Source organism: Hylobates moloch, unplaced genomic scaffold (genome assembly GCF_009828535.3).
Source record: "Hylobates moloch isolate HMO894 unplaced genomic scaffold, HMol_V3 SCAFFOLD_7, whole genome shotgun sequence".
Classification (NCBI taxonomy): Eukaryota; Metazoa; Chordata; class Mammalia; order Primates; family Hylobatidae; genus Hylobates; species Hylobates moloch.
Genome location: NW_026652282.1, coordinates 36,120,180 through 36,140,905, shown reverse-complemented (window position 1 = coordinate 36,140,905; position 20,726 = coordinate 36,120,180). Strand labels below are relative to the sequence as shown.

Here is a 20,726-nt window from a genome sequence, read left to right as displayed (position 1 = left end):
TCAAGCAATGTGCCCTGAGCACCTTGTACATCTGTACAATAAAAAAAAAAGTTAAAACAGAAGTGCCCTACATTAGGAGAGGAAGTCGAATCGGATGCTGACAGGGTCTCCGTTTGGGGGACGAAGAGGGCCTAAGGGTTTCAAATAGTGACTGCTTCCCCAAACACCAAAGTTCTTATACGTCACACGTCACCCAAGTGGGGTGGAGCCGACATGCCCCGGAAGTCAAGACGCCCCGCCCCGGGATCGGTGGCTCCGCGCCGCGCTGGCGCAGGCGTCGCTGCCGCCGGCGCAGGCGCCACTGCCTCGGGTAACTCCCAGGCTCCGCGCCTGCGCACTGCCGTCCGCCACGCCCCGCAACCTGGGTCCAAGGGGGAGACATGATGCTGTCGGAGCTAGCGGCGCGCCTCAACTGCGCCGAGTACAAGAACTGGGTGAAGGCGGGCCACTGCCTGTTACTGCTGCGTAGCTGCTTGCAGGGTTTCGTCGGCCGCGAGGTGCTCTCCTTCCACCGCGGCCTACTCGCCGCAGCCCCCGGCCTGGGGCCCCGCGCCGTCTGCCGTGGCGGCTCACGGTGCAGCCCGCGCGCCCGCCAGGTGAGCACCTGGCTCGGGGCCTTGACCACCGCCCCCACCCCACCCCTCCTCATCCACGTTCCTGTCCCAGACCCAGAGCGCAAGTGTCCTGTTCCCTCCGCGAGGCGGGGCCAACCGCGGCGTCCCTCCCTCCTGGGTCCCTCCTCACCGCCGCCCCCTGTAGTTTCAGCCTCAATGTCAGGTGTGCGCTGAATGGAAACGGGAGATTTTGAGACATCACGTCAACAGAAATGGAGATGTGCACTGGGGAAACTGCCGGCCGGGCCGCTGGCCCGTGGACGCCTGGGAGGTGGCCAAGGTAAGCGCCTGAGGCGGGGACGGAAGGAGGAGGCGGCGGGTCACCCAGCACTCGGGGTGGCTATCTGGTCTTGTGGACGCCGGGGCCTCATAAACAGATGCAGAGAGAGAGATTGATCAAGGGTCTAGGCGGTTCAGGGGTGGTATGGGGGACCCAACCCAGCTTAGTGAAGTAGAAGCTTTCTTCTACCCGTCTGCTTCCTGAGGGCATTTGAGTTTGTTACCCCTGCTTGGAAAGTTATAGGAAAGATTTCTACAAGAGATGCTGGGGCAAGATGTAGAGCGAGCATCATGAGCACAGGCAGGGAGGGAGGGAGGGAGGCTCTTGTGTGGCCTGTTTGAGGGTAAGGCTCGCTGAACAGCTCATCAGCTCTTTTTTGGCTATAGGATGCCATAAGGATGACAGAGTAAGCCAAGGGAAGTTAGGGCTAAAATAGCACCTTAAGTACCCAGTTAAAGGCACTTTGGGGAGCTGGGAATGGGGAAGGCAGCCGGATCTGTCTTCAGATCTTGGCAATGTCACTAAGTGGATTGAGTAGGAAATTTTTTTGCCCAGTAAGGGACGGAGAGGGACAGCCAGAAGTGGCTTCCTAACACAAATTGACTTTAGCAGTCAGTCTACATGCCAGTAGTTATCAGCAGGCACAGGGTGGGCACTGGAAAGGAGCAGTGCCTGAGAAGCAGGTGATCTGGGTCCTGGCTCAGCTGCTGTGGGGTTACACTGGGCCAGCTTGTGCTCCCCAATCTCAAAAATGAAAGGAATTGGGGCCGGGCGTGGTGGCTCACGCCTGTAATCCCAGCACTTTGGGAGGCCAAGGTGGGAGGAGGGCTTGAGCTCAGGAGTTCAAGACCACCCTGGATAACGTGACAAAACCCCGTTTCTACAAAAAATACAAAAATTAGCTGGGTGTGGTGGTGCGTGCCTGTAGTCCTAGCTACTCAGGAGGCTGAGGTGAGAGGATCACTGGAGCCCGGGAAATCGAGGCTGCAATGAGCCGTGATCACACCACTGCATTCCAGCCTGGGTGACAGAGCAAGACCCTGTCTTAAAAAATTGAACTGTATCAGGGGTCCCCAGACTTTTGGCTATCACGAGCCGGTAAACCCACCACACCTACACCTTCTTCCCCATTTTTTTCCACTGCAGCCATAGAGTTGCTGACTTCTACTTTTACCTAGAAAAGAGAAAAAAAAAAACAGAAAGAAAGAAAACTCTGCCCTTTACAATGCCTGTCCCTCATCTGTTTGGTGTCCGTTGCTGCTTTCACACCATTGGAATCCTCTTGTAGCCTGTACTACCTCCTTATACCACTCTTTGCTCCTCTTGGTTGCTGTCACCTACAGACCTTCTAGTCCAACCCCATCCTCTCAGTTTCTGGGCTCCTGATTCTAGCATCCTCTGCTCCACTCCCCCTCAGCCTCCGGCTTGCATGCCCACACCCTGGACTTTGGCACAGAAAATCTCAGTGTCTAACATCCTGCTGGCCTTTGGCACACTTATTCACACACCCCTGCCCCCAACCCTGTGCCCCATACTACTTCCACCCCTTTGAGGCTTCCACTGCTTCCTGAATACCCAGCACCCTCTGCCCTCCTGCCTGCCTTTGTCACCTCAGCTAGCCCAGATTCCATGGCCCATCATTATAATCGGTCCCTTGCTGTTATCTCACCTTTTTTTTTTCTCCTTTCTCTAAACTTGTCTGGCCCAACTCCAGTCCTGATGACAACATTTTCTGCTTCTGATTAGTGGGAAAGAATCTCACAAGGGAACTGACTGGTTTCACTTTCATTCTTGATCATGAGCCCCAGTGGTCTGGCCACATCTCTCTCTAGGCTTCTGTTTCTGGAGACTACTACTTTTCCCTGGCAAATCCCTGCTCCCATTCCTCCGCCCTTGCTCGTGCTTCACGGAATTGATGGAGGCCCCTGGACATATATAGTTGTCTCTCCTTATCCATGGGGTGTTGCTTCCAGGACCCCCAAGGATACCAAAATCCACAGATGCTCAAGTCCCTCATATAAAATGATGTATGTGGTATTTGCATGTTACTTACATACGTTCTCCTATATGCTTTAAATCATCTCTAGATTACTTATAATACCTGATAGAATGTAAGTGCTATGTAAATAGTTGTTATGCTATATTTTTAAAAAATTTCTATTACTTTTTACTGTTGTATTATTTTTCTGAGAATTTTTCATCCACAGTTGGTGATTCTATGAATGTGGAACCCGTGGATATGGAGGGCCGACTATACTTCCTCTTCTTTTTGCCAACACCAACTAATCTCCATGTGCACCATCTATTTTCTTCTGCTACAGAGGAGGAAGGGTGTCTCTATTATTGCCTCATACCTCCACTCGTGTGTTGGATCTTATCCCTTTTCTCTTGCTCAAGACCTTTGAGGCTTCAGTTGTCCACTCTTTCTCTCTTGCAGCTCATTCCCATCTCCATAGAAAAGGCTTTACTATAGCCATGGTTTATTTAAATTTTTTTAAAAGAAAGAATTAAACAGTTACCACATGACCCAGCAATTCCCCTCCTAGGTATATTCCCAAGAGAAATGAAAACATACATCCATACAAAAAAATGTACACAGATGTTCATAGCAGCTCCATTCACTATAGCCAAAAGGTAGAAACAACCCAAATACCCATCAGCTGATGAATGGAATTTTTAAAATGCGGTATCTCTGTACAATGGAATATTGTTTTGCTGTAACAATGTAACAAAGGAATTAAGTACTGTTACAAGTTACAATGTGGATAAATCTTGAAAACAGTATGCTGAGTGAAAGAAGCTAGTCACATATTATATTTATATGAAATGTCCATTTTATATAAATTCCATTTAGACTCCATTTATAAGAAATGTCCAGGCTGGGCACGGTGGCTCATGCCTGTAATCCCAGCACTTTGGGAGGCCAAGGCAGGCGGATCACGTGAGGTCAGGAGTTCAAGACCAGCCTGACCAACAAGGAGAAACCCCACCTCTACTAAAAATACAAAAAATTAGGCGTGGTGGCGCATGCCTGTAATCCCAGCTACTCGGGAGGCTGAGGCAGGAGAATCGCTTGAACCTGGGAAGTGGAGGTTGCGGTGAGCCGAGATTGTGCTATTGCACTCCAGCCTGGGCAACAAGAGGGAAACTCCATCTCAAAAAAAGAAAAGAAAAGAAATGTCCAGAATAGGCAAATCTACAGAAGCAGAAGTAGATTAGTGGTTGCCGGGGCTTTGGGGAATGAGGGATGATAGCTAATGGGTATGGGGTTTCTTTTTGAGGCAATGAAAATGTTCTAAAATCGACCGTAGTGATGATTGCACACCTCTTTAAATATGCTGGAAACCACGGAATTATAATGTGTAGATGGGTGAATTATATCTCAAGAAAGCTGTTTTTTTAAAAACACTTGAATAAATAATTGGAAAATAAGATTTTAAGAGGCTGGATGTGGTGGCTCATGCCTGTTATCACAGCACTTTGGGAGGCAGAGGTGAGAAGATTGCTTGAGCTCAGGAGTTCGAGACCAGCCTGGGCAACATGGCGAAACCCCGTAACTGTCTCCACAAAAAAATACAAAAATTAGCCAGGTGTGGCTGGGCGCGGTGGCTCATGCCTGTAATCCCAGCACTTTGGGAGGCCAAGGCGAGTGGATCACTTGAGGTCAGGAGTTCAAGACCACCCTGGCCAGCATGGTGAAACCCCGTCTCTACCAAAAATACAAAAAAAATTAGCCAGCTATGGTGGTGTGTGCCTGTAATCCCAGCTACTTGGGAGGTTGAGATGGGTGGATTGCTTGAGCCCAGGAGGTCAAGGCTGCAGTGAACTGTGGTGGCACCACTGTACTCCAGCCTGGGCAACAGAGTAAGACCCTGTCTCAGAAAAAAAAAGAGAAAAAGAAAAATGTCCCTTGATCCATTCTCTCCTGCTATCTCCCCATTTCTCTATCTGCCTCCCATGCACATATCCAGCAGAGCATCTCAAAAAAGAGGTTTCATGCCTGTTCTCTTCTCCTCTGCTCCCACTTCCTCTTCAACCAACTCCGCCTCGGCTTCTGCCCCTGCCACTCCACTGCATCTGTGACCTCGTCTCTCTTACCTCCCAGAGCCATTTGGCATTACTGGCTGCTCTTGAAACCCTCTTGGCTTTCCTCCCATCTCCCTGGCTCTTCCTGCTCAGCCTCCTTCTGAATGTCTTTTGGCCTTCCTTGGGACTCAGGGCCGGGCCTCTTCTGTTCCCTTCTTCTCTGATGACATTGTCCAGGCCTGTGGAGTTAAATGCTAACTGGCTCCCAAATTGGTGGCTCTAGCCCTGCCCTCTCTTCTGAGTTCTAGATGCACACATCCAACTGCTTACTTGCCCCCTCCACTCCATCGCCTATGGAGCACATTTTATTTAGTTCTAAAGTAGAACAGTTTGTCTTTGCCCCCAACCCTATGCCCATTCCCCATTACCAACTTTCTAGAATCACTCTTGTTTCATCTCTTTCCCTCTCAGTACCCCCTCTCTCCTTGTTTGTACCTGCAAAATACTTTTGGAATCCTCTTTTCCATCTCCACATCACAACTCTCACCCTCTCCTACCAGGCCTCTGCTGCTCTGAGCATCTGTGGTCGGTCCTTCACACAGCAGCATGTGCAGTCTTCAAATGGGAATTAGATCGTTCTATAACCCTTGCCTAAAACCCTTGGATGGCTTCCCGATGGCCTTAGAATAAACCCCACACCTTTCCAGAGCCAATAAGGCCCTGCACGATTGGGCCTCTGTTTATTTTCCAGCCCCATCTCCTACTCAGCGATGAGACGGTGGAGGATAGAGAGAGGCAATAACATGGTTCTCACTGCTGTGCGTTTGGCATGTGGAACACAGTGGTATGCAATACAATTTTAAGACACTGCTTTCACTGTAAGGATGCAGCAGAGCCTCCCTGTTGGCTTCCAGTTCTGAAGAAAGGGAATAATTACTAAAATAAAATGTTAGCAAGGACAGGCGTGGTGGCTCACGCCTGTAATCCCAGCACTTTGGGAGGCCGAAGCAGGCGGATCACTTGACTCCAGGAGTTTAAGACCAACCTGGGCAACATGGCGAAACCCCGTGTCTGCAAAAAATTAGCTAAACATGGTGGTGCGTGCCTGTAATCCTCCTAGGTACTTGGGAGGCTGAGTTGGGAGGATCATTTCAGCCTGGGAGTTTGAGGCTGCAGTGAGCTGTGATTATGCCACTGTATTCCAGTCTGGGCAACAGAGCAAGACCCTGTCTCCCAAAAACAAAACAAAACAAAACAAAAACTTTAACATGGAAGAGATTGGCTTATATTGGTGAGGAAATGCCAGACAGGACCTACCTTATAATGGAAAAGAAAAACTACTACACCTGATTTGGAGGTGACTAAGACCCCAGTAACTTTGCATTTTCTTCCCAGCAACAGCTGAATTCAGCAGTTTCTTTTTTTTTCCTTTTTGAGACAGGGTCTTGCACTGTCGCCCAGGCTTGAGTGCAGTTACACAATCTTGATTCACTGCAACCTCCACCTCCTGGGCTCAAGTGATCTTCCCATTTCAGCCTCCGAAGTAGCTGGTACTACAGGCGTGTGCGACTACGCCTGACTAATTTTTTTTGTATTTTTCAGAGCTTCTTTTCTTCAGTTTCATGGCATTAGTTTGCCTGTGATAAGTTAGTTAGCTTCTTTGTTAACCTTTGTAGCATCCATAATAGACTTTTTTTTTTTTTTTTTTTTGAGACAGTGTCTCAGTCTGTTGCCCAGGCTGGAGAGTAGTGGAGCAATCTTGGCTCACTGCAACCTCTGCCTCCTGGGTTCAAGCGATTCTCCTGCCTTAGCTTCCCAAGTAGCTGGGATTACAGGCGCGTGCCACCATGCCTGGCTGGTTTTTGTATTTTTAGTAGAGATGGGGTTTCACCGTGTTGGCCAGGCTGATCTTGAACTCCTGACCTCAGGTGATCTGCCCGCCTTGGCCTCCCAAAGTGCTGGGATTATAGGTGTGCGCTCGGCCCAAAATAGACTTCTTTCAGAGCGTCGGCATGTCTGTGGCTGTTAAGGCACAGAAAGATAGTGATGGTACTGGCTATTGTACCTGTTGATAGGGGCCAGCCAGGGTTTACAAAATTCTGAATTATGTGGGGCTCAGGTGTATGATTTCATCACCATCAGGAGTGTAGCCCTGACTCTCCTTGGCATATGTGAGCACTTACCCCAGCCTTTTCAGAATGCTTTCATGAGCAGCCCTGTAGGAGGCATTGTAGTTGCTTGCCTATTGAGATGTGTTTTCAGTGGAACAGGTCTCTTAAATAAAAGAGTTTTTTTTGTTGTTTTTTGTTTTTGTTTTTATTTTGAAACAGGGTCTTGATCTCTTATCCAGGCTGGAGTGCAGTGGTATAATCAGAGCTTACTGCAACCTTGAACTCCTGGGCTCAAGCAGTCCTCCTGCCTCAGCCTCTTGAGTACCTGGGACTATAGCACACACCACCATGCATGGCTAATTTTTTTTTTAAATAGAGATGGGAGTCTTGCTTTGTTGCCCAGGCTGGCCTTAAACTCCTGGGCTCAAGCGATCCTTCTGCTTTTGCCTCCCGAAGTGCTGGGATTACAGGAATGAGCCACTGTACCCAGCCTATTTGGAGTTCTTATTGCGAGTAGCTTTTTGTTCTAGTCCCTTGGCAGGAGTGTACCCTTGTGATTCTTAGCCTAGTAAAGTTGTTGCGTCCTGATATAAGTTGAGAAATATTTCAGGAAAGAAATACGCCCAAGCTTTCCCATAACACTATTTTGGGGGTCCGTGCCATAAAATTCCTACTAAAGGCAAGATCCTGCTAGCTTGAGGCTCTTCTGGTATATCTAGTATCTCCCATCCCCAGATTCCATCCGTAACTCCTATGTGGGTCCTACTCGCCTTGCACCATCTACATAATAATTGCCAGCATTGATGTCCTGGTTACTAGCACGTGCCCAGCACTGTGCTAGTGCTATACCTGAATTCTTTTATTTCATTCTCACAATATCCTTTGAAGTAGATAAGGACAGTTGTCCCCCATTTACTGATAAGGAATCTGAGGGTAACTTGACCAAAGTCACAGCTGGCAAATGGCAGAGCTGGCATTTGAACCCAGTTTGCACTCCAAAGCCCAGACTCTTAATGTAATACTTCCATACCGAACTTCCTCGAGTCGTTTAGAAAGTGTCCACTTTTATTTTATTTTTAAATATTTTTATTTAACAACTCAACCACTGAAATTTCAGTAAGGAAAAGAAAAAAGATGCCTTCTACTTATGCTTTCTGTTTATATGCCATTAAGACAGAATGGAAAACCTGTTATATCATATGTATCTAATAGCAGGGATAGTACAGCCCTTCAGTTATTGCCCTTGGCCAAGGTTTAGCTGTGACACTGTTTCCCTACTTGCATTTTGGGCTCATGAGGCTCTAAGTTGAAACCTCAGTGCATAAGAGAACTTCAGTCATCATTTGGAAAATAGACAAGTAACCATTGCCTTTCCATCTCCTAGAGTTGGAAGAGGCTCAGGTCCCCCTCCTCCCTCCCTTGCTATAGGCCTTCATGCCCCGAGGACTAGCAGACAAACGAGGACCTGAGGAATGTGATGCGGTTGCTCTTTTAAGTCTCATCAACTCCTGCGATCACTTCGTGGTTGATCGAAAGAAAGTCACAGAGGTAAGAGCTGTCAGATTCAAAAGCATACCCGGAGTCAGCTGGGTCTGTGCTGTGAGAGCCAGTCATGCGATACACCTGTGATGCTAAGCCAACCATGCAGGTATAGCACGTAGTAGCTCCCTGGAACGGTGTACAAAGAAAGTTAGACTTGGGTTCGAAGTTGGCATCGCTAAGCAAGCTAGTGTGGCTCATATCATGTCTTCTGTGATGTCCAAGAACTCCAGTGCAAATGCAATCAAGAGTAGTTCTCCTGAATTAGTTTCCTAACAACTCATTGTGCCGTTTGCCACTGAAGTAGATGAACCTAAAAGTCTCTTCCCTGTTCTGCCATAAACAGAACCAAAGTAATTTTCCTTATTAAAAAAAAATACAGAACATTGTATCATTCTGCCTGTTGTATGCCAGCATTTGAATCCTACCCTTCTGAATCTCATTGGCTAAGCAGCTGCAAGACCAAATGATATGGAACTGAAGAAAATATGAACACTGATGGATAACAGTGTCAGAATAGATCACTGTGCTTGTTAGATTTCTTCTGGGAAATTTAGATTTTTCTCTAGTTCCCCAGAGAACAACCCATACATTTATTACCCTGAGGGTCATTGGAAAGAGTATATAGCTATACCTGGATTAGTTATAATAGGTAGAGAAAATGCACGTATGTTTTGTCTGCATACCAGCAACTACCAGGATTGAGACTCCTTTATGATATCGGCAGAAACAAAGAACTATCATAGTAGTTGACCCCTTTGATATCTTTTAACCAAACTGTGGAAGACTCTATATGAATTATATATTAATACATGATTAGACGACCATTTTTCTAAAGTTAGAGGCCAAAGTTTATTTTCTTTTCATCATGGTTTCCACATCAGGAAACTCCCTGGACCCAGCTTCCTGGTGCTCCAACAGTATTTAAAAGACTTTTGTATTGTCTGCTTCATCCTTTGGGTATACCAAAAGCCGATGCGCTTGCTCTTTGGCAGGTTATTTTAAGTTAAGGGATTTTGGGGGAATGTGTAATACCCAGCTGGCCACAAAACTTCAAGGCCTAAGGATAGTTGTAGGCTTATTTGTATTTCTTACCCTGACTAATGTATTATTCATGTGGCTGGGGATTGAACATCCCCTCAAGCCTCAACGGCACCGACAGGTACCTACAGGTTATGTTAGGAATTTCTGGATTGATTGAAAATCTGCTCCAGAGACTCAAGGCGGGAGAAAAGGCTGAACTGTTACCCAGGAGCCATCTTTTTATTCCTAGAATCCTGTGGCCATAATCTGGCTTATTGTCATGTCTTATTTGTCCTGCATGATTTTTTAAAATTTCAAATTAGTTGTCATAAAAATTAAATTTCCAGTTTCTCATGAAAAATCAGAATATCTGGGAGCACAGGGCTCATATAACTCCCATGGCAACAAGCCATGTGTTAAGTAGAGGCTGCCCCTTCAGATAGGGCCTCTGCTCTCCGGTTTGCCCCGAACCAGTCTTTTAGTAGGGAGATGACTCCTTACCATTACACATGGCCAGCTTCCCTCAGGCTACCTGCCTGACCCTTGAAGGCAAAAGGAGAACTTCACTTCTTGGTGTCTACCCTCTAGACAGGATGAAACTAAATATGGATCTGACTTGCAGGGCTGGAGGGCTGAAGTGTCCTCCACTCTGATACAGGTACATGCCCGATTATGCCCATGATCCCAAGAAAGTTCCAGCCCTTCTCATCTGAAGACTGCTCTTGTTGATTTTGTAATTAACAAAGCCTCTCTATGATTTTTTCTTTGGGGTGAAAGATCTCAGTTTACCCCGTTGTTTGATTTTGAAGCCTTTTATCTTTTTGTCTTTCTGCAGGTAATTAAATGTCGTAATGAGATCATGCACTCTTCAGAGATGAAAGTATCTTCTACGTGGCTTCGAGATTTTCAGATGAAGATCCAAAATTTTCTGAATGAATTCAAGAACATCCCAGAGATTGTGGCAGTATACTCCAGAATAGAACAGGTAAAAATCATGTTTAATAGTTCTGGCATACAGAATTAAGAGAGAGAAAACAACAGCAGCCACACATTTAGAATTTGAAGTTTATTAGATTTAACCTAAATGTTAGAATGTAAGCAGGGGAAAGAATGCTGATATGAAATCTGCAATCATGCTGGGCTGAGAAGCTTTTCTGTGGTCACAGTGCACTATTAATATGGATCCAGTTCATTATGTTTAATTATAAATTATTTGAGTAATTCAGTGGAATGCCCTTTTCATGAAATCAGTTCATATATTTGTGTGGCAATCCCTCAGCTGTTGACGTCTGACTGGGCTGTTCACATCCCCGAGGAAGATCAGCGAGATGGGTGTGAATGTGAAATGGGAACTTACCTGAGTGAGAGCCAAGTCAATGAAATAGAAATGCAGTTACTAAAGGAGAAACTTCAAGAGATATATCTTCAAGCAGAAGAACAAGAGGTGTTGCCTGAAGAGGTAAAAGAAAAGTGTTATAGGCTCTGTGTGAGTAAACAACACAGAGATTCTGGGGAGGAAGGGTAGCTCATCTTAACAAATAATTAATTGTGTTTTTGATTTATAAGTCAAATAATTTCCAGAAGTGTGAATATGCTTTTGGCACAGATTAATATTATCTCTTAACAAATGTTTTCACTTTCACATCAGCAAACATTTGAATGCCTAATCTGTGCCACAAAGTGGAAAAATGTGATAAAGGCTACAATAGAATTCTGAAAAAAATGCTCCAGACGTTCTCTGCTGGTCAGGTGGATTGCCAAAAAAGATTTTGCCAAGAAGATGCTGTTGAGCTGTGGCTCACAGAATCAAGTAAGAGTCTGACAAATTGGCAAGAGAAAAAGATTCTTCTTGGCACAGGGCACAGTACTTGCAAAAGCAGGAAAGGGTAGTCTGAGCCTGGGCAAGAACAGGTGAGCACACGAGCTATGGCCAGGTTTGTGGATGGTAAAGTGGGCTGGAGCCACATGCCAAAAGGTTTTCTAGGCCATGCCACGGGGTTTGGGCTTCATTCCCAAAAAGCAGTCAAGAAAGGGTGATAGGATCAGATGCAGCTTTTAGGAAGTTAACTCTTGTGGTAGTTGGAGGTTGGATGAGTGGCTAGCAATTACCCAGAAGGCTCTTGCAGTCGTGTGAAGGTGAGAGAACAGAAACTAGGGGCTGTGGAGGAACTGGATTCTGGAGGCAGCACCTGAGCAGAACTGATGGATCTTGGCTAGAGAGATTACTTGGAGCATGGCATGGGGCTGGAAAAGGGTGGAGAAGGTAGGGAGGGGAGTGTTTAAGGGATCATCAGTGTTTCTAGTTTAGGACCTGCAGGCTAATGATGGTCTAAACTCCCAAGTACAGGAGGAACAAATCTCCTTTGTTACATGCAAGGTATAAAAGAAATTAACAGTACTAGAATTATATTCCAGTAAGGTTCAGAAATATTCCAGCACCGGCCGTATTAGACTTCTAGATCACCAGGAGATATTGGAAAAATCATTTCACCTCTCCATTCCTCCTTGTCCAAGGAAAGTAGTTTTTCTGGTTACCTCATTAAACATAGGGAGAGTTTATTAAATGCAAATTCACGGAGCTGTGCTCCTTGCAGATAACTATACCTGTATTAACCATTCCAGCTTTGATCCAGGTGCTTTATTCAGTGTGGTGAGCCCCTTTAGCACAAGGACTTGGTACCCCTGGTACCATGGGTGTGCCCACCATGGTACACCATAGGTATTTAAAATGATGTATTAGAATGTTTATCTTCTCTTTTCTAAATCCATGTGTTTGAGTTCCTCTGTCTTTATTTTATAATGCCATTAGAGCCCCAGTTTTCTTTCTGCTGCTGTTTTCAGAAGCTAGAGCCAGAATTTTGTGTCAGTTGAGAGCTGGAAGGGAACCTGGCAGTCATCTTATATCCCCTGCTTTGCATGTGAGGCAAAGGCACCAAGGAGCTTGCACTGGGGCTGAAGGCTGGCCCACAGGTCTCCCCCTTCTGATCCTGTGGCTTCCCACCTGCTGTGCTGCAGATCTTACATACTGAGGAGCTGGCAGCTGTACGTTTTGAACCCCCATTATCTCTGTTTTACAGAAAGGAAATAGGGATTAGTTGGCTTGTCTTCTGGGTGGAGTCTCTAGGTGGAGTTGATAAATTCTCATTTTTCATGCTTTCTCTTCAGCAGACCATGGCATTTCTCATAATATTTCAGTTGATCAAAATGTGAGGATTGATTGGCATGTTAATCTCAAAAAAGTTGGAGGTCAGGTTTCTACATATATGAAATTTGACGTCTTCTGAAACTTCAGTACCCTATATGATTATCCATCTACTTTAGGGTTAGTTGCCAAAGTCAGAGGATTTGTTAAGACCAGATTTCAATGAATCTAAAATGCTGTCAATTGTAAAACATACCATTATTTCAGTTACTTCTAAGAAAGAAAAAATAATGCTGCCAATTTATTACAAGACACTATCAATGGGAAGATGCATTCTCATTTGAGACGTTACAATAGGAAAAAATGTGCATCCCGGGATCAGGAAATACAGTGATTGTATTATGACCCCAGGGCTTTTGTTATAAATGTTATCAAGACCTGTTTCTTGTTTTTGTTAAAACAGTAGGGGTAAAGGCGAGGTGCGGTGACTCTTGCCTGTAATCCCAGCACTTTCAGAGACCAAGGTGAAAGGATCACTTGAGCCAGGAGTTTGGGACCAGCCTGGGCAATGTAGGGAGACCCCATCTCTTCAACCAACCAAAAAAAGTAGGGGTAGGGTTAGAAAGCTAAGTTGAGAAAAATGATTGATGGTGGTAATTCAGTGTGACAGCTCCTGCAAACACATCATGGAGTGCCACAGAGAGCTCACCATCTCCACGATTTTCTGTTCGTTTGGTAAACCTTAAAGGTATAGAACATTAGAAAAAGTGGGCTCACATTAAAATACACTGTGCATGTATTGCTGTGATTGTGAGCTTTTTTCCTGCTTCGGAGCCAAATGGGAGTAGCAGCTGCTCGGCCCCCTTGTAACACATGTGGAGTTTGTGTCGGCCATGGGCTCATCTGCCCCAGAATTCGGCTGCCACCTAAGTGCCCTTCACATAGTCCTGCCAGCCCTCATTGCTCTGTTAGGATCTGGGAGTTAAAAAAAATCAAACTAAAGAACATTGAGCACAGCTAGTGGCTAAAAAACTTGAAAATAATTTTCACAGACTTTAAAATCATGACTGATTTCTTAAATCCTGGTGAGGGAGCCACCTTCACAGAGACCTGCGGGGAAGCTTAGGGATAAGGGACTATGACAGTGTGTACTCAAGGCCATTGGGGAAAGGATAGAAGATGGCTCGTCATTCCTTATATTCTAGAAATTTTTATTGAGTACCTACTGTGTGCCAGGCACAGTTCTAGAAGCTTGGTATGCATCAGTGAATGAAACAGACAAATATCTCCAGAGTGGGAGACAGATACTAAACAGTAAACATAATAAGGTAATAATGTGGGGCAGTAGAAGGAGAAATCCAGTGTAGAGCAGAGGGAGGGTGATCAGGATTGGCAGAGTGGGGACGAATGTCAGGTTGCAGTAGGGTAGTTAGGGTGGCCTCTTTGGGAAGGTGAGACTTAGCAGTACCTTGAAGGAGGTGAGGATTAGCCATGCGTGTATCTAGGGGAAGAGGATTTGAAAGAATAGTGGGTGAAGAGGTCAGAGAAGTGAAGGGAAAGGAAGCAGGTCCTACTGGGCCTTGTGAGCCACTGGGATGACAAAAGGAGCCACTGGCTGCAGTGGTGAGGGTACCCCGGGGTACTGGAGGGGAGGGGGCCAAGATAGAAGCAGGTAGACTGGTAGGAGGCTACTGCAGTGGACCAGGTAAAAGATGGTGGTAGCCAGGCTGAGGGTAGAAGTGTAGGGGTGATGTGAAGGTGGGCAGATGTGGCATGTGAGAGAAAGAAAGAGATCAAAGCAAGGCCAAGAGTTTTGGCTTAGGTGACTGGAAGAGTGAAGTTGCCGAGCGTCTTTTACCTCCAACAGTAGACCAGCACGTAGTAGACTGTCAGCAAATTGGACATTTATTAAATAAATGTAGTTAGGAAAGAGGGAATGGACCAGAGATGCTGCTAAGTGCTTTTAGTAGCTTATTTCTGATCCTCACAAGAATCCTGGGTGGTGGTGTTATCATCATCCTTAATTTGTATACCTAGAAGTAAGCTCAGAGAGGTCAAATGTCTTGGCCAAAGTCACACAGCTAGTTAAGTGACAAAGCTGGGCTTCAATGTCCAAGTCTGAATTTTCTACGTTCCAAATTTTTCTAGTACTTTCAGTTTTTCCATCTCTGCTTTCTCTTCCCCCTTTACATATAAACATGCAAAGCCTTCCCTGTACTTAATACTTTTTTTTAAAGCCTCCTTTTGATTCGTCCTCCCAACCCCAAGCTAAAATAATCACTCCAGCCAGAACACCTCTTAAGCACATTTCAAGAGTAAATGCATTTGTTGCATTTCACAAAGGAGAAAACAAATTCCAAGAAATGTCAGCTATGGGACACTCCTGTTGAAGATAATGGGAAAGAAAGGCAATTTGGGATGGAAAAGAGAACTGAAACCTTGAGCAAAAGAAAAGAAACTTAAGTGGAACAGAGCACATCAGTCCTGAGAGTCTGCAGGGGGGGTCAGGAGGTAGCAGCACAAGGACCGCCGTTCCCGGGTTATCATGTGAGAAAGTCTCCGCTCAAGTGGAGGGGCACCCCACTGAGGGCAAAAGTCCATCTGGGAGCATGCGTGTGGTGCCCAGGCCCTGCCGGTGCCATCACGGACATCTGATTAGAGCCTCAGGAAGACCCTGAGGTGTGTCTAGGGCACTGGGCACGGTCACTGAGAGCTAATGATGCAGTGCCCACAGTTCCTAACGCATGCTGTGAACAGTGTCATCCGTGTGATCTTCATTTCACATGTCTGTGGTTTCCAGATTTATTATTTAAAGCCCAAGCATCTTGCAGGAGCTCTAGGCTAGTTACCAGCTATGTATTAACCAGCTCCTGAAGGGCACATTTCCGGTCTACTTACTGACCAATCTGAAACCCTCTGGTCATCTGCAGCTCCTCCATGTCCCTCCCCGCTCCCTGTGCGTCCTGGCCACAGCCGTCCACCTCCCTCCCATCCCCAGCAGCCATGATCTGGCATCTGGCTCTTTCATTTGCTTACTTCACAATAATGTGAGTATTTGCTGGGGTTCCACCCCAGACCTACTGCACAGGAATCAGTGATATACACTCTGTAGTTTAAGAACTACTGCTCTCTTAGGGCAGGGTGCTCCGTTATTTTTCTTCATTAGATTTATATAACCCTGACTTAACTTGCAGTTGAGGGTTCCCCATTTAAAAGCATTCATTGCTGGGCATGGTGGCTCACACCTGTAATCCCAGCACTTTGGGAGGCTGAGGCGGGCGAATCACCTGAGGTCAGGGGTTTGAGACCAGCCTGGCCAACATGGTCACGCCATTGCACTCCAGCCTGGGCGACAGAGCAAGACACTGTCTCAAAAAAACAAAAAATATACACACACACACATACACACGTATATATATATATATATATATATACACACACACACACACACGTATATGTATATACACACACGTATATATGAGCATATGTATATATCCATATATATAATAATTCAGGTACAGAATTCAAAAGAAAAGGGCATTTTATTTATTTGTACACATACATGGATGTGTATGTATAAAATGAAGCCCTTTCATGTAAAGGCAGGAAGTTTTAAAGCAAAAAAATGGAAGGAGACAAGCAAATACTCCCTTGTGTACCCCCAGAACCAGTTATTCTGGGTCACTTTTTAATTTTTTGAGTGGAGGATGCTTTGTTTTAAAGTATTTGTTTTGTTTTTCAAACTTTAACCTGTCTGTGGACAGATGCCTGTAGCCAAGATTTCTGTCTCTTGGGCACGAGTAGGAGCCAGTCTGGAAGCTAGTAGGTTTTTCATTTGAATTACACATCTGCTGTAAAATCGTCTAAGCTGTACATTGCATGGTTTCCTCTTGCAGCTCTCAAATCGACTAGAAGTAGTGAAGGAATTTCTGAGAAACAATGAGGATCTTAGAAATGGCCTTACAGAAGATATGCAGAAACTAAACAGCCTCTGTCTACATCAAAAACTGGATTCACAGGAACCTGGGAGACAAACACCTGACAGGAAGGCCTGAGGTGAGTTCAGGCAGATGATGGTGTTAAAGAAGGACAGAATCGCCTCATCTCTTTCATGTCTGTTCTCTCATGTGAGGCCATCATGAACACACAACAGTCTAATCTGAAGTTTTCCTTTGTCTTTATTGTTTCAAAGAAAGGACACTGAGGTTCGTGTTCTTTACTTAATGATTCTTAACGTCTGTGAAGTAATTCAGCATCAACTCCCTGTTTAGCCAAATATACCTGAAGTCATTGGTCTAGAATTAAATGAATCAGCTTTATAACGTAATCAAAAAGCATTTCTGCCTTAAAATGACACCATTGATGCCTAGCTCTTACCATGGCATTAATAGCAATTGACTAGTTTCCATAAGGCGAACTTCTTAAAATGAGTAACTGTCTTCAGCATTTTACTTTTTCCCCCCTCAAATAAAAAAATAAATAAAACATTCTCTTTCCTTTTAGGTTGCCCGTCAACAAAATCAGGCATGTTCTGTGAAAGTCAGCATGGCTTCCATCTCAGACATCCTTTTCTGTGCAAAAGGAAAAAGTTACCAGAGTATTGTACCCAAACAAAAAGGAATTTTTGTTGTTTTGTCCTGGACTTTCCTCTAACTCTTTGGAACTATTTTAATATTTATAAACTTGGGGTTGTATAATCTATTGCAATCAAAAATATTAGATACTCTATGCCAAAACTTGCTACCAGGCCAGGCGTGATGGCTCACACCTGTAATCCCCAGCACTTTGGGAGGCCGAGGTGGGTGGATCACCTGAGGTCAGGAGTTCGAGACCAGCCTGGCCAACATGGCGAAACCCCGTCTCTACTAAAAAATAAAAATAAAAAATTAGCCGGGCGTGGTGGCATGTGCCTGTAATCCCAGCTACTCGGGAGGCTGAGGCAGGAGAATCGCTTGAACCTGGGAGGCAGAGGTTGCAGTGAGCTGAGACCATGCCACTGTACTCCAGCCTGGGCAATAGAGCGAGATTCTGTCTCCCAAAAAAAACAAAAAACAACAATAAAACTTCCTACCATCCAGGGATTTTTTGCTATTTAAAAGGTGAATTTCTTTTCTGGTCCTAAACTGTAGCTGCTTAACTTAGTAAAGGCTGTGTTTGGCCAGGCCTGTGCCAGAGGCTCACCTGGAGTGCTCCACCCACTGGCAGGCAAGTCCTATTCCTGTTCACCCAGGATGTCCAAGGCTGGGCTGGGATATAAATGTTGGGATAGGAAAGAAATATTTCCTTTTTAGAGGAAAGCAAGAAGAAACATTGCCTGAAAGGTGATTTTCTAGTCATTTCCAATTAGTACAGAAATGTTACTGCCTCTGGGTGCAGCGGTTCACGCCTGTAATCACAGCGCTGTGGGCGGATCACTTGAGCCCAGGAGTTTGAGACCAACTTGGGCAAGATGGCGAGACCCCATCTCTACAAAAAATTTAAAAATTACCTGGGCATGGTGGCACACACCTTTAGTCTCAGCTACTCAGGTGGCTGAGATGGGAGGATCCCTTGAGCCCAGGTGGTCAAGGGTGTGGTGAGCTATGATCATGTCACTGCACTCTAGCTTGGGTAACAGGACAAGACGCTGTCTCAAAAAAAAACCCCTAAAAACTGTTACTACTAGGTTGGAGTAGCCTAAGGCAGTAGGGCAAGGAGGTGGGTCCAGGCTGGTCTGTGGGGAGCTGGAGAATGATGACTCGAGTGACCAGTGGACAGGCAGGACCCAGGCCAGCATTACAAGTGGGGATGTCAGGCAGGAGCAGGGGAGCTTCTCACTTGGCAGCTGGTTTATGGTACACTTTTGAAAAGTAAGCTCCCGGGGCCTAGCCCTCACATGCTCAGTGAATATTTGACTGAAGGGTCCCCTCATAGCTTGGGAGTATTCACAGGCCTAAATGTTAGTTATACTATTAACTAAGCCTGGTCCTTCGTTACAAAATTTAAAACTGAAATTGCAACATTCTTGTGGAAATTCAAAGACATCATTTTCTTTCAACAAATTCACACATTCGTTCATGCTGCTTCTATACCTTTTACCCCTAAAGTCATCCACTCCTGACTTCCTCCTGCTGGTTTCCCAAACTGTGCAATGACTGCCCCATCGTAGGCAGTGGTACGTGGAGTCGGCCTCACTTTCACCTTTCCCCGCATCTACTTGTTTCCAAGGCCAGTGGTACTTAACTGGGTCAAGTTGCCTGTGCACCTTCAGGAACAGAATTGCCATGTTCCTCGCTGCCAGCAGGAAAGGCTGCATTCCAAGCCCAGTGAAGATGTGTGCCTATCCAGCCGCCCACCAAGGATGTCATCTGTAGAATGGGTGGAGGGCAGGGGTTTATTTGGTGTATATTTTTACATTCAAATGCACTTAATATCACTCTGTAAAGCCCAGATGAATGCAAATGTGCCTGTAACTTCCTCCTTTAATCTGTCCAGGTAATATTTGGTCTTTAGTCTTACATTTTCTTTCTCCCTTCGTTTCATGAAATTCCTTGAGAAAACTTCAACAGTAAAGAAAGAAATTTTATTCATCTCACAACTCTTCCAAGCAAAGAAACTTAGTGAAATATTTCCAAGCTCCTAGATGTGAGGTACAAAACTTGGGATCAGTGGGATCAAATGGAATCTTGATTCACTAACCAATTTAAGATCTGACTTCTAATTTTAGGAACTTTGGGTTATGAACGCTTCCATTTTATACCTGTGTCTAGTTAGTTTCTGCCTACCTATCCAAAAAGCTTTTATCAAGGGTCCACCGTGTGCCAGCCACTGAAGTAGATATAAATACAAGGATGTATAAGGTATGGATGATGGTATACGAGTTGTCATCTTACTGGATTTGTCCGCTCTGATAAAGATACGGTTCCAAAAACTTTTTAAAGCCCTAGAGAGGGCTTTAAGGCAATGTAGCATCATATATAGAGACATCAACCTGTTCATATCTTTCTATTTAACAGAACTGTGCACCTGGGCACAAGGGTGTGCACAACAGGATGTGTACAGCAGCACTGTTCAAGTGTAGCACATCCATACTACAGGATCTTACGCAACTGTTGGAAAGAATGAAGCAATGCTGCACTGTGGTCATGCACTGATCTCTAAGACATATTAACTAGAAAAGCAAAAGGTTAAACAATGCATAGCAGCTGGGCGCGGTGACTCACGCCTGTAATCCCAGCACTTTGGGAGGCTGAGTAGGGCAGATCACCTGAGGTCAAGAGTTTGAGACCAACCTGGCCATTGTGGCGAAACCCTGTCTCTACTAAAACTACAAAAATTAGCCAGGCGTGGTGGCACATGCCTGTAATCCCAGCTACTCGGCAGGCTGAGGCAGGAGAATCGCTTGAACTGGGGAGGTGGAGGTTGCAGTGAGCTGAGATCACACCACTGCATTCCAGCCTGGGTGACAGAGGGAGACTCCGTCTCTTAAAAAACAACCAAAAAAAAAAAAAAAAAAAATGCATAGCAAGCTGTAATGCTCTTTGTGTTTTAGAATAGTAGAGGTCTGGAAAGTTGTTTGCTTTTCCCCAGTTTTTTTTGCTGTGTTACCTCTGAAGGGAATTGAGGTAGAGGGGAGAGTTAGAAGGAATATTTGGCTTTTCTATTTTATATCCTCCTGGGTGAAATTTTTACAACCGACATGTACTGGTGTATTTTGAAATGTTTTTAAATTTTTGTATTTCAAAATAATAAAATATAAATTCAAACTGCAGGCTGGCTGTGTCGCATTTCCTGGGCTATGTTGTAGCCTCCATTCCTCCATTTTGTAGCTCCACCTCCAGGGTCACCTGCAAATTGTCAGGGTCGTGGGAAGACCAGCAAGTGGATCACTTTCTACATAGGGCTGTCTGTTTCATTTTGAAGCGCCTTGTCTTCATCCAGCAATATGATTTGTTCTCAGCCTCTCCCTGGGACACAATATGTGGCTCATAGTTTTGAAAGAATTAGAGGGA

At 45.3% G+C, this 20,726-nt stretch overlaps 1 protein-coding gene across 1 annotated transcript; it reads left to right on the top strand.

Annotated features, from left to right (window-relative positions):
- The first annotated feature begins 342 nt into the window (after nt 1-342).
- CUNHXorf38 (chromosome unknown CXorf38 homolog) lies at nt 343-20,485 on the top strand. The gene is made up of 7 exons (XM_032756743.2): nt 343-596; nt 760-894; nt 8,460-8,579; nt 10,429-10,578; nt 10,873-11,052; nt 16,632-16,791; nt 17,239-20,485. Exons 1-6 carry the CDS (start codon nt 381-383, stop codon nt 16,788-16,790), a joined length of 960 nt encoding a protein of 319 aa, XP_032612634.1. The 5' UTR covers nt 343-380; the 3' UTR covers nt 16,791; nt 17,239-20,485.
- Nucleotides 20,486-20,726: the final 241 nt, after the last annotated feature.

What these genes read in the sequence shown, in the direction of transcription:
- CUNHXorf38 (XM_032756743.2), top strand. Translation starts at nt 381, where the DNA reads ATGATGCTGTCGGAGCTAGCGGCGCGCCTCAACTGCGCCGAGTACAAG. An exon ending in TATACTCCAGAATAGAACAG is followed by an intron (nt 10,579 to 10,872) that starts GTAAAAATCATG and finishes GCAATCCCTCAG; the next exon opens with CTGTTGACGTCTGACTGGGC. An exon ending in AAGAGGTGTTGCCTGAAGAG is followed by an intron (nt 11,053 to 16,631) that starts GTAAAAGAAAAG and finishes TTCCTCTTGCAG; the next exon opens with CTCTCAAATCGACTAGAAGT.